At 37.7% G+C, this 14,562-nt stretch overlaps 1 protein-coding gene across 6 annotated transcripts in view; it reads left to right on the top strand.

The window, feature by feature from the left end:
- Positions 1-14,137, top strand: part of NNT (nicotinamide nucleotide transhydrogenase) — a 112,180-nt gene extending 98,043 nt beyond the window's left edge. For all 6 annotated transcript variants that reach the window (XM_007961526.3, XM_007961528.3, XM_007961529.3 and 3 more), the window contains 3 exons: positions 7,881-7,999; positions 11,519-11,634; positions 13,151-14,137. In XM_007961526.3, the coding sequence (XP_007959717.1) occupies positions 7,881-7,999; positions 11,519-11,634; positions 13,151-13,300 (385 nt within the window). In that variant the 3' untranslated portion in view covers positions 13,301-14,137. The remainder of the gene's footprint in view (positions 1-7,880; positions 8,000-11,518; positions 11,635-13,150) is intronic.
- Positions 14,138-14,562: the final 425 nt, after the last annotated feature.

The raw sequence follows: 14,562 nt of genomic DNA, 5'->3' as shown, positions 1-14,562 counted from the left end.
AGATTGCTGGGTCAAATGGTAGTTCTGTGTGTAGTTCTTTGAGGAATTGCTATACTGTTTTCCACAATTGTTGAACTAACCTACAATCCCACCAACAGTGTATAAGCATTCCCTTTTCTCTGCGATCTCGCCAGGATCTGTTGTTTTTTGACTTTTTAGTAATAGCCGTTCTGATTGATGTGAGATGGTATCTCATTGTGGTTTTGACTTGAATTTCTCTAATGGTCAGTGATGTTGAGTTTTTTTTCATATGATTGTTGGCCATATGTATGTCTTCTTTCGAAAAGTGTCTATTCATGTCCTTTGCTCACTTTTAATGTGGTTGGTTGTTTTTTTTTGTTTGTAAATTTGTTTAAGTTCCTTATAGATGCTGGATATTAGGCTTTTATTAGATGCGTAGTTTGTAAACATTTTCTCCCATTCTGTAAGCTGTCTCTTTGTTGATAGTTTCTTTTGCTGTGCAGAAACTCTTTAGTTTAATTAGATCCTATTTATCAATTTCTGCTTTTGTTGAATTGCTTTTTGTGTCTTCATTATGAAATATTTGCCTGCTCCTATCTCTAGAATGGTATTGGCTAGGTTGTCTTCCAGGATTTTTATAGTTTGGGATTTTACATTTAAGTCTTTAATCCATCTTGAGTTAATTTTTGGATATGGCACAAGGAAGGGGTCCAGCTTCAATCTTCTGTGTATGGTTAGTCAGTTATCCCAGCACCATTTATTGAATAGGGAGTCCTTTCCCTGTGGCTTGATTTTGTCAGCTTTGTTGAAGATCAGATGGTCATAGTTATGTGACCTTATTTCTGGGGTCTCTATTCTGTTTCATTGGTCTATGTGTCTGTTTTTGTACCAGTTTTTGTACCAGTACCATGCTACCTAACTTCAAACTATATTACAGGGCTGTAGTATATAGTTTTAGAATATAGTTTTACTACCACTATATAGTTTTAGAATATAGTTTTACTACTACAGCCCTGTAGTTTTACTACAGCCCTGTAACATAGTTTGAAGTCAGGTAGCATGATACTGGTACAACTTTGCTCTTTTTGCTTAAGATTGCCTTGGCTATTGGGGCTCTTTTCTGGTTCCATATGAATTTTAAAGTAGTTTTTTCTATTAATTTTCTAATAATTTCTAATAGTTTTCCAGTTCATTCTGTAAAGAATGTCATTGGTAGTTTGATAGGAATAGCACTGAATCTGTAAATCGCTTTGGGCAGTATGACCACTTTAGTGATATTGATTCTTCCTAACCATGAGCATGGAATGTTTTTCCTTTTTTTTGTGTCATCTCTGATTTCGTTGAACACTGTTTTGTAATTCTCATTGTAGAGATCTTTCGCTTCCCTGATTAGCTGTATTCCTATGTATTTTATTATTTTTGTGACACTTGTGAATGGGGTTATGTTCCTGATTTGGCCAGGGTTGGCTGTTGTTTGTATATAGGAATGCTAGTGATTTTTATACATTTATTTTGTATCCTAAAAGTTTGCTGAAGTTGTTTATCAGCTGAAGGCGCTTTGGGGCCAAGACTGTGGGGTTTGCTAGGTATAAAATCATGTCATCTCCAAACAGGGATAGTTTGACTTCCTCTTTTCCTATTTGGATGCTCTTTATTTCTTTCTCTTGACTGATTGCTCTGGCAAAGACTCTTATTACTATGTTGAATAGGAGTGGTGAGAAGAGGGCACCCTTGTCTTATGCTGGTTTTCAAAGAGAATGCTTCCTGCTTCTGCACATTCAGTATAATGTTGGCCATGGGTTGGTCATAGATGGCTCTTATTATTTTGAGGTATGTTCCTTTAATACCTAGTTTAGTGAGAGTTTTTAACATGAAGGGATATTGAATTTTATTGAAAGCATTTTCTGCTTCTATTGAGATAATCATGTGGTTTCTGTCTTTAGTTCTGTTTGTGTGATGAATCACACTTACTGATTTGTATATGTTGAACTGGCCTTGCATCCCTGGGATGAAGCCTACTTGATTGTGGTGTATTAGCTTTTTGATGTGCTGCTGGATTCAGTTTGCAGGTATTTTGTTGAGGATTTTTGCATCAGTGTTCATCAAGGATAAAGTGTGTGTGTGTGTGTATGTTTATGTGTGTGTGTGTGTGTGTGTGTGTGTGTGTGTCTGACAGATTTTGGTGTCAGAATGATGCTGGCCTTATAGAATGAGTTGGGGAGGGGTCTCTCCTCCTCGGTTTTTTTGAACGATTTCTGTAGGAATAGTACCAGCTCTTCTTTGTACATCTGGTAGATTTGAGCTGCCAATTCATCAGATCCTGGGCTTTATTTTGGTTGGTAGACTATTTATTACTGATTCAATTTCTTCATTGGCCTGTTCAGGGAATCATTTTCTTCCTGGTTCAGTGGGAGGGTGTATGTGTCCAGGAATGTATTCAACTCTTTTAGATTTTCTAGTTTGTGTGTATAGAGATATTTGATAAAAAAGAATATCTGCACATGCACACATATGTTTATTGCAGCACTATTCACAATAGCAAAGACTTGGAACCAACCAAAATGTCCATCAGTGACAGACTGGATTAAGAAAATGTGGCACATATACACCATGGAATACTATGCAGCCATAAAAAAGGATGAGTTTGTGTCCTTTGTAGGGACATGGATGCAGCTGGAAACCATCATTCTCAGCAAACTATCGCAAGAACAGAAAACCAAATACTGCATGTTCTCACTCATAGGTGGGAATTGAACAATGAGATCACTTTGACACATGAAGGGGAATATCACACACTGGGTCCTATTGTGGGGAGCAGGGAGAGGGGAGGGATAGCATTAGGAGGAATACTTAATGTAAATGACGAGTTAATGAGTGCAGCACACCAACATGGCACATGTATACATATGTAACAAACCTGCACATTGTGCACATGTACCCTAGAACTTAAAGTATAATAATAAAAAAAAGAATATCTGTCATTTGATATATTTTTCCTCCAATTAAAATACCTCTAATAGTAGTTTAGGGTCTTCATTCTTAGTTTTAAAGATGTAGAAAACTATTTCTCACTTACCTGGGCAAAATAAATGGCCATCTATAGCTCTTTTCAGGTCTTCTTTTCAGGAAAGGATCAAGTCTTGTGCTCTTTAACCTCTTCCCTGATGTGCCTATATGAAGAGTGGGGAGGCCTGGCTTGGCAGCAGTTCATGTGAAAAATAACAACGCACCTTAAATGATCATAATTTTTGTGTGAGGCAGCAGTGTGTTGTGGTGGCCATAAATGCTAATACAGACTTAGGCTTTATCAATGAAAGATGTGAGGATATGGTTTTCTTACTGCACCTTATGCATCTAGATCATGTCTAGCACACTGTATTCACTTTGAGGGACTGAGACTGAAGCTGGGCATTGACAACATAGGATACAGATGACTAGGACAGCAGTAGGTCAGGAAGTCTGTCATTCATTAAATATTTGAAAGGACTGAGGGTGTTTTGCTTAGGAGGACTCCAAGGTATATTAGTCCATTTTTGTGCTGCTGATAAAGACATACATGAGATTGGGCAATTCACAAAAGAAGGAGGTTTAATGGACTTGCAGTTCCGCATGGGTGGGAAGGCCTCACAATCATGGCAGAAGGCAAGGAGGAGCAAGTCACATCTTACATGGATGGTAACAAGCCAGAACAAGAGAGCTTGTGCAGGGAAACTCCATCTAATAAAACCATCAGGTCTTGTGAGACTTATTCACTGTTATGAGAACAGCACAGAAAAGACCTGCCCCCATGATTCAGTTACCTCCCACTGGGGCCCTCCCACAACACGTGGGAATTCAAGGTGAGATTTCGGTAGAGACACAGCCAAACTGTATCATTCCACCTCTGGCCCCTCCCAAATCTCATATCCTCACATTTCAAAACCAATCATGCCTTCCCTACCATCCCCCAAAGTATTAACTCATTTCAACATTAACTCAAAAGTCCACAGTCCAAAGTCTCATAGGAGACAAGGCAAGTCCCTTCTGCCTATGAGCCTGTAAAATCAAAAGCAAGTTAGTTACTTAGATACAATTGGGTAAATACACCCATTTCAAATGGGAGAAATTGTCCAAAACAAAGGGACTACAGGCCCCATGCAAATTTGAAATCCAGTGGGGCAGTCAAATCTTAAAGCTCAAAAAATGATCTCCTTTGACTCCATGCCTCACATCCAGCTTACAATGATACAAAAGATGGGTTCCCATGGTCTTAGGCAGCTCTGCCCTTGTGGCTTTACAGGGTACAGCCTCCCTCCTGGCTGCTTTCATGGACTGGCATTGAGTTTCTGCAGATTTTCCAGGTGTGTGGTGCAAGCTGTGGGTGGATCTACCGTTCTGGGGTCTGGAGGATGGTGACCCTCTTCTCACAGCTCCACTAGGTGGTGCCCGAGTAGGGACTTTATGTGGATGATCCGACCCCACATTTTCCTTCTGCACTGCCCTAGCAGAGGTTCTCTATGAGGGCCCCACCCCCACAGCAAACTTCTGCCTGGGCACCCAGGTGTTTCTATGCATCTTCTGAAATCTAGGCGGAGGATGCCAAACCTCGATTCTTGACTTCTATGCACACATAGGCTCAACACCACATGGAAGCTACCAAGGCTTGGGGCTTCCACCCTCTGAAGCAACAGCCCAAGCTATACCTTGGCCCCTTTTAGTCATGACTCAAGTGACTGGGACACAGGGCACCAAGTCCCTACACTGCACACAGCAGAGGGACCCTGGGCCTGGCACATGAAACCATTTTTTCCTCCTAAACCTCTGGGCCTTTGATGGGAGGGGCTGCTGCAAAGGTCTCTGACATGCCCTGGAGATATTTTCCCCATGGTCTTGGGGATTAACATTAGGCTCCTCATTACTTATGTAAGTTTCTATAGCTGGCTTGAATTTCTCCTCAGAAAATGGGATTTTTCTTTTCTATCACATTGTCAGGCTGCAAATTTTCCAAACTTTTATGCTCTGTTTGCTTTCTAAAACTGAATGCCTTTAACAGCACCAAAGTCAACTCTTGAATGATATGCTGCTCAGAAATTTCTTCTGTGAGATATTCTAAATTATCTTGCTCAAGTTCAAAGTTCTGCATACCTCTAGGGCAGGGGTAAAATGCCATCATTCTCTTTGCTAAAACATAACAAGAGTCACCTTTGCCCTAGTTCCCAACAAGTTCCTCATCTCCATCTGAGACCACCTCAGCCTGGATTTCATTGTCCATAACATTATCAGCATTTTGATCAAAGCTGTTCAACAAGTCTCTGGGGAGTTCCAAACTTTCCCACATTCTCCTGCCTTCTTCTGAGCCCTCTAAACTGTTCCAACCTCTGCCTGTTACCCAGTTCCAAAGTTGCTTCCACATTTTTGGGTATCTTTTCAACAGCACCCTACTCCTGGTACCAATTTACTATATTAGTCCATTTTCATGCTGCTGATAAAGACATACCTGAGACTGGGCAATTTATATAAGAAGGAGGTTTAATGGACTTACAGTTTCACATGGCTGGGAAGGTCTCACATTCATGGCGGAAGGCAAGGAGGAGCAAGTCACATCTTACGTGGATGGTGGCAGGCAAAAAAAGGAGAGCTTGTGCAGGTAAACTCCTTCTTATAAAATCATCAGGTCTTGTGAAACTTATTCACTATCATGAGACCAGCATGGGAAAAGATCTGCCCCCATGATTCGATTACCTTCCACCAGGTCCCTTCTACAACACATGGGAATCAAGATGAGATTTGAGTGGGAACACAGCCAAACCATATCACTAGGGTAGCTGACAGGAATCTGCAAATGAAAGAGGTTGTAGATTCATTATGGTTCCAGATGGCACAACTACAGACCTTGGAAAACAATGAGATGGAGTTTCTCTTTGGGTATATATATACCCAAGAGATTATATATATATACACACACACATAATTTATTTATCTTTGGCTTAATATGAATACATTATATATTACATAATATATATTAAGACTGAATATATTAATATATGAATATATATATGGCAAATCCTCAAATAATGTCATTTTTTTCAGTATCATTTTGTTACCACTTTGATGAGAAAAAAAAAATCAATTCCCAGCTGGGGCCATATTCACTGTGGGGTCTGCACATTCTCACCATGCCTGCATGGGTTTTCTCTGGATTCTCTGCTTTCCTCTCATATCTCAAAGACGTTCATGTTAAGTGAATTGGTGTGTCTACGTGGTCCCAGTCTGAGTGAGTGTGGGTGTCTGGGAGTGCACACTGCAATAAGATGGTGTCCTGTCCAGATCTGATTCCTGCCTTGGGTAAATAATTATCGTATTTGATCTTATTAATCTTTCCTAACTGTATGTATAGCTCACATTTATTTCAATGTTTACTATTAGAAATGTTTTGGTCTTTATTTAGAAGTTTGGGGATACTTTTGTGGCCAGAAATATGCTGTAGGAACTTAACTCTTGTTTGTATCAATTAGCCTAGAGTAAAATTGGTTTCATTATATCTTGTTTCACTTAAAGTTGCACTTTCTAAAAATTTGCACTTTCTAAGAACTTATGGATAAGTGAGGACTTACTGTATATGAATGAATATATTACTATATGAATATATATGCATACATACACAATATACACATACTTGCACACACATGCACACACACATATGTGTGTGTGTCTGTGTATATTTATATGTAGTCTAGTAATGGATTAGACCTTAGAAGGGTCACTGAAGGTATTTAAGCTGAGGCTGGATGGATCTCTTCCAAGAGATAGTATAAACTGCATTTCTTTTTGGATTCATTAATTCATTAATTCATTCACTTCTTATGGAGCCACACACTGCTCCTAGTACTGTGGAGACAGATAAATACTGGGCAAGAAGTTGGATTAAAAAACTTTAAAGACCTCATTATATCTGTGGTCAAAAGAAGTTGCTTGATGCTTTGGTGTCCTTTACCCTAAGTGTAGAGCTCTGCTTGTGTATTACCCACTCTGTGTTTTAGATGCTCCTGTGTGTTCCCATCAATGTCTTCTGTGATGTGGAGTAGTACTTTATATCATTCTCTGAGTGGCTGTAGGCTTTAACATCGTGTGTATGACAATATTTTACCTCCCTACCTTTTTTGTTTTGCTTGCGACAAAGTCTTGCTCTGTCACCCAGGCTGGAGTGCAGTGGCACGATCTTAGCTCACGGCAATCTCCTCCTCCTGGGTTCAAGCGATTCTCCTGCCTCAGCCTCCTGAGTAGCTGGGATTACAGGCACCTGCCATCGTGCCTGGCTAATTTTTGTATTTTTAGTAGAGATGGGGTTTTGCTATGTTGGCTAGGCTGGTCTTGAACTCCTGACCTCAAGTGATCTGCCCATCTTGGCCTTCCAAAGTGCTGGGATTACAGGCATGAGCCACCGTGCCCAGTCATCTCCCTACCTTTGAACAAAGAGGTTAAAGTTGAATGTGAAGTCAGCTTTTGATAGAATAATGTTGATTTTTCATGGGAAACATTTAATTCCAGGCTAGGTGAATAGGTTTTTAAAGATTCAATATTTACCAGGAAGTATGAGAGAACACAATGCTTTTTAAATGTAAGGTGATATTATTTATTAACATTATTGGAAGTTCACTGCACTGCAAGCGTATATGGAAGAGTCTGGCTCCAAAGTTATGCTTTTATTTTTCTGAGGAAAGTTATAGTTTCTCCACACTAAGATACCGAATCTTCAACTTCAATATTTGTAAATTGACTATATATCTGGACTACTTCTGTTTCATTCTATAGAGATCAGATAGTATCAGAAAAAAGCAGAGGTGCAAAGAACAAAGTGTGCAGATTTAGAGGTGATATTGGGGTCTCTGTACATTATGTCCTGTCAAGTAAAGCCAGCTGTTCATTTGTTTCATGTCTAGGTTTGGAATTCACCCAGTTGCAGGCCGCATGCCTGGTCAGCTTAATGTGCTGCTGGCTGAGGCTGGAGTGCCATATGATATTGTGTTGGAAATGGATGAGATCAACCATGATTTTCCAGGTAAGTGATGGGGGCAATGGTGAAGTTTAAATATTCTTACTATGAATAAAGCAGTGCAGATTTGGGATATAAATTGTAGGTTAAGTGAAGACTGACTAGTCAGATGAAAAAGAACTTATACCTGGTAGATATTCAGTTGAAATTAAATAAGTGAAAGATAGTATTGAATAAGATACAAAAGATTCATAAACAGCACAGGTAAATTTTTCTCCCCTGTGAAGAACTGAAGGATGGTGAAAACCTTGGGGTGTAGTGTAGAGATACTGAAGACTGGGGATCTGGGCAGACCTGGCTTTTGAATCCAGATCCTGATTCTCAGTAGCTTGTTACTCAACCTCAGGCTCTTCATTTATGAGTGATTCTGTTGATAATTTAGTGTCTGATTCTTGCCAGTCTCTGAGATTTTACTGGTTTCCGATTGTACTAATGTATGACTGGTGAAGTAGTTTTCTCTTTCTTTTCTTTTTAAAAAGTACTAGACATTTGGGTTGATTCCAAGTCTTTGCTATTGTGAATAGTGCCGCAATAAACATACGTGTGCATGTTTCTTTATAGCAGCATGATTTATAATCCTTTGGGTATATACCCAGTAATGGGATGGCTGGGTCATATGGTACATCTAGTTCTAGATCCTTGAGGAATCGCCATACTGTTTTCCATAATGGTTGAACCAGTTTACAATCCCACCAACAGTGTAAAAGTGTTCCTATTTCTCCACATCCTCTCCAGCACCTGTTGTTTCCTGACTTTTTAATGATTGCCATTCTAACTGGTGTGAGATGGTATCTCATTGTGGTTTTGATTTGCATTTCTCTGATGGCCAGCGATGATGAGCATTTTTTCATGTGTCTGTTGGCTGTATGAATGTTTTCTTTTGAGAAATGTCTGTTCATATCCTTTGCCCACTTTTAGATGGGGTTGTTTTTTTCTTGGAAATTTGTTTGAGTTCTTTGAAGGTTCTGGATATTAGCCCTTTGTCAGATGAGTAGATTGCAAAAATGTTCTCCCATTCTGTAGGTTGCCTGTTTACTCATGGTAGTTTCTTTTGCTGTGCAGAAGCTCTTTAGTTTAATGAGATCCCATTTGTCAATTTTGGCTTTTGCTGCCGTTGCTTTTGATGTTTTAGACATGAAGTCTTTGCCCATGCCTATGTCCTGAATGGTACTACCTAGGTACAGACTGGATTAAGAAAATGTGGCACATATACACCATGGAATACTATGCAGCCATAAAAAAGGATGAGTTTATGTCCTTTGTAGGGACATGGATGCAGCTGGAAACCATCATTCTTAGCAAACTATCACAAGAACAGAAAACCAAACACCGCATGTTCTCACTCATAGGTGGGAACTGAACAATGAGATCACTTGGACTCGGGAAGGGGAACATCACACACCGGGGCCTATCATGGAGAGGGGGGAAGGGGGAGGGATTGCATTGGGAGTTATACCTGATGTAAATGACGAGTTGATGGGTGCTGACGAGTTGTTGGGTGCAGCACACCAACATGGCACAAGTATACATATGTAACAAACCTGCACGTTATGCACATGTACCCTAGAACTTAAAGTATAATAATAATAAAAAATAAATAAATAAAAAAAGTAAAATAAAAAGTACTAGAATTTGCCTAGATAAAGTGCTGTACTTTATAGCTGTCATAGGGTAGATGTTGAATGGTAATGACATTTGGCCCAAGCCTATGCTTGTTAAAATTAAACCATTTCCCTCTTGCAAATATCCACTGTAAACTTAAAAAATGCTGTTTATTAGAAAAAGTAATGAAATTATGTGTATGTCTAGATTCACATGGAATTTTTTGGCAACATTCTAAGGTAGTTTATATTGCAGTTCTTAAAGAGAAAACTTAGGCCATTTTAATTTTATGTCCCTTTTCAGATTCCATTGTTGTTAAATTATGTGTAACACCAGCCAGTTCCAGGAATTATGGACATGACTTTAATGCAGATTTTGAGACCATTGTCTATTAGACATCAAACTGTATCTCAAGGGCTTATCTTATTTTCTTTTTATGTATCTTTTTTTAACTTTTATTGTAGATTCAGGGGTACATGTGCAGGTTTGTTACATGGTTATGTTGTGGGATGCTGAGGGTTAGATCTAGTGAGCATAGTACCCCACAGTTTTTCAACCCTTGCCCATGTCCCTCCCACCCCATTCTGGTAGTCTCCAAGTTCTATTGTCACCATATTTATGTCCCTGAGTACCCAGTGTTTAGCTCTCACTTATAAGTGAGAATGTGCAGTATTTGGTTTTCTGTTCCTGTGTTAATTTGCTTAGGATAATGACCTCCAGCTGTTTCCATGTTGCTGGAAAGGACATGATTTCCATCTTTTTTATGGCTGTGTAGTGTTCCATGGTGTATATGTACCACATTTTCTTTATCCAGTGCACTGTTGATCGACACCTAGGTTGATTCTATGTCTTTGCTGTTGTGAATAATGCTGCAATGAACATGCTAGTGAATGTGTCTTTTGGTAGAAAGATTTGTTTTCTTTTGGATATGTACGCAGTAGTGGGATTGCTGGGTCATGTAGGAGTTCTGAGTTCTTTGAGAAATCTCCAAGTTGCTTTCCACAGTGGCTGAACTAATTTACATTTCCACAAACAGTGTGTAAATGTTCCTTTTTCTCCACAGCCTTGCCAGCATCTGTTATTTTTTTGACTTTTGTTAATAACCGTTCTCACTGGTGTGAGATAGTAATTTCACTGTGGTTTTGCTTTGCATTTCTCTTATGTTTAGTGATGTTGAACATTTCTTCATGTTTGTTGACCACTTGTATGTCTTCTTTTGAGAAATGTCTGTTCATGTCTTTTGCCCATTTTTAAAATGTGGTTTTTTTGCTTGTTGAGTTAAGTTCCTTATAGATTCTGGATATTAGACCTCTGTCCAATGCATGCATAATTTGTGAATATTTTCTCTCATTCTGTAGTTTGTCTGTTTACTCTCTTGTTAGTTTCTTTTGCTAGGCAGAAGCTCTTTAGTTTAATTAGGTCTCACTTGTCAATTATTGCATTGTTGCAATTGCTTCTGAGGACTTAATCATAAATTTTTCCCAAGGCTGATGTTCAGAATGGTGTTTCCTAGGTTTTCTTCTTCGATTCTTATAGTTTGAGGTTTAAGTGGTCATTTTAAAGGTTGAAAGTGGAATGCAAATTTCATAAAATCATGTGACACTATAGCAAGATCATTTTGAGATTAAAAAAGGGTTATAAAGTCAGATTAGTTAGATTTATTGAGAGGGGAGAAGCATAATAATACAGGCTGTAGTCAAGATAGTCAAGTTCAAATGCAAAACCTACTGCTTTTTTGCTGTGTGACATTGGCTGAGTTGCTTCACCTCTCTGATAAAGCTCCTTGTAAAGTGCCTGGCACAAGTGTGAATCCTATATTTTTGTTATTGTTATTATAAAGTAAAGATCACTATAATTTGTCTGAAAATATGTAAAAGTGACCCTTTGAGTTTTGTATTCTTTCTTTTTTCTTTTATTATATAGATACTGATTTGGTGCTTGTAATTGGAGCTAATGACACTGTTAATTCAGCAGCTCAAGAAGATCCCAACTCTATTATTGCAGGCATGCCAGTCCTTGAGGTCTGGAAATCAAAGCAGGTAAAGTTTCAGTCTTGTATTTCATTCTGATAATCAAAGGTTACTTAAAATATACACGCAGAACTTTCTTTGATCATTTGATAAGAAATGATGATGCCTTCTAGGAGGTCCAGGAGTAAGAGCGTGTTTAGGGCCCAGTTTCCTATGTCCAGCTTCTGTCTGTTCTCTGGCCACCAGAGAACCTGAGTGAATGCCCTAATCACAAGTAGAACCAGATGAGATTATGTGGGTGGATTAACAAAATCTGTAACCACAGCTGAAAAAAGAGCTGTGAGCTTTTGTATTGAGTCTGGCTAAATTCCAGATTGAGTCCTGTGAAGCAGATGGCTTCCCTCTGGGACAGTGAGTCAGTATCAATCGCCATCATATACCAAGATGAGCATATTTTTTTCATTTAACTTTCTGAAAGGGAATTTATAAGTTGTTATAGAGTGTCTAGCAGGAAGGTGATTTAGAAATCCAAACAATAACGTGGCATAAGGAAGCAAGCTTCATTCATGTATATTACTTCTGAAAAAGCTAATTGCTAGATTTTAGATAACTCAAAGGCTTGTAAATTTTCCTCTACCTCAGCAGTAGGTACATTTTACCACTACTGAGGCTCCTCTGCATTTAAAAAATCATAATAATGTACATTTCCATTTAATTTTGTTTCTTTTTATTGTAAATATGGGAGTTTAAAACTTAGTATTTGTGATGAGTGAGTAGACATAAAATATACTTGTTCATGTGCGTATGAAAAATTGTATCAGTAGTCAATATTTGAGAATTTGTGAAGTGCATTACTATACTAATGCTATAAGAAAAAGAATACATTTGCACTGCTTCTATTTTTTGATAGATTGCATGTCCTAGTAGACCACAGAAAAGCTTTTCATTTCATTAAGAACTGACTTGATATTCAGCAGGACAGCAACATCCATAACTCATGTCATTGTAAATGTCTATAACTTGTCAATATTATACGTTGACTTACATCTTCCGTTTTGATTTATAAGAACATTCTGTTATTAGCTCTGTTATTGTGAGAAGCTGGATTGCTCTTTGGGCTTTTATCCTAGAACTTTCTGATATACTTTAAAGTCATAGAAAAGAATAACATAGTTTTCCCACTCAACCTCATCCGTTTTAGAATTTGTAGTGGAAACTTATGCACTAAACTTGTTTTCTTTAGCACATTCATAGAAAAATGCTTATTTTGCTGACTAGAAAATGGTGTACATGGTCTTTATAGAGAAAAAAGCACTAAGAAGAAAATAATTGTAATCTTGTCACTCAGATAAATTATTAACATGACTTTTTCTCTAATGGATATAAGAATAAGGGCACACTTAAGTATTAAAGTTAATACAATGTAAACATATGTTAAAAATACTTCTTGTGTAAAGTCCCTGCACTAAATAATTAGTAGTGGTACATGCCTTGTTCAAAGGTAGTGAAGAACAATGTTTGTGTGCCTAACATATCCTACACAGGTCTGTTAAATACACTCTGTCATTTTATCTCTGGTTCTCAGGTGATTGTTATGAAGAGGTCTTTGGGCGTTGGCTATGCTGCAGTGGACAATCCAATCTTCTACAAACCTAACACGGCCATGCTTCTAGGTGATGCTAAGAAAACATGTGATGCGCTCCAGGCGAAAGTTAGAGAATCCTATCAGAAGTAAATATTAAGGATCAAGCTGTTGGCTAATAAAGCCACCTCTGCAGTTGTGGGAACAGGAAAATAAAGTATCAGTATACATGGTGATGTACATCTGTAGCAAAGCTCTTGGAAGAAAAGGAAGACTGAAGAAAGCAAAGCAAATACTGTATAGAGAGATTTTTCAAAAGCAGTGATCCCTCAATTTTAAAAAAGGATTGAAAATTCTAAATGTCTTTCTGTGCATATTTTTTGTGTTAGGAATCAAAAGTATTTTATAAAAGGAGAAAGAACAGCCTCATTTTAGATGTAATCCTGTTGGATTTTTTATGCCTCCTCAGTAACCAGAAATGTTTTAAGAAACTGAGTGTTTAGGATTTCAGGACTTAACATTATACATGGCTCTGAAATATCTGACACAATGTAAACATTGCAGGCACCTGCATTTTGTGTTTTTTTTTTCCAACAAATGTGACTAATTTGAAACTTTTATGGACTTCTGAGCTGTCCCCTTGCAATTTAACCACAGTTTGAATTAACCATATCAAATCAGTTTTAATTTTTTAAACTGTACCTCAGAGTCTATATTTCAAGGGCATATTTTCTCACTACTATTTTAATACATTAAAGGACTAAATAATCTTTCAGAGATGCTGGAAACAAATCATTTGCTTTATATGTTTCATTAGAACACTAATGAAACATACAACTTGAAAATTAGTAATAGTTGTATTTTAGAAAATCCCATTTCTAATTGGAGATCTCTTTAATTTCAATCAACTTATAATGTGTAGTACTGTATTAAGTGCACTTGAGTGGAATTCAACATTTGACTAATAAAATGAGTTCATCGTGTTGGCAAGTGATGTAGCAATTATCTCTGGTGACAAAAGAGTAAAATCAAATATTTCTGCCTGTTACAAATATCAAAGGAAGATCCGCTACTATGAAATAGATGACATTAATCTGTCTTCACTGTTTATAATAGGGATGGATTTTCTTTCAAATCAGTGTATGTTTTGAGGTCTTATGTAATTGATGACATTTGAGAGAAATGGTGGCTTTTTTTTTTAGCTACCTCTTTGTTCATCTAAGTACCAGTAAAGATCATGTCTTTTTATACAAGTCTAGATTTTCTTTGTGACTTTGCTACTGTGACTAAAGCTCTAAATATAGGTGAATGTGTGATGAATACTCAGATTATTTGTCTCTCTATATAATTAATTTGATACTAAGTTTCTCAAAAAATTATTAACACATGAAAGACAATCTCTAAACCAGAAAAAG

This window comes from Chlorocebus sabaeus, chromosome 4 (assembly GCF_047675955.1).
Source record: "Chlorocebus sabaeus isolate Y175 chromosome 4, mChlSab1.0.hap1, whole genome shotgun sequence".
NCBI lineage: Eukaryota > Metazoa > Chordata > Mammalia > Primates > Cercopithecidae > Chlorocebus > Chlorocebus sabaeus.
Note: the sequence above shows the minus strand (reverse complement) of the source record. Positions and strands in the feature narration are given on the sequence as shown.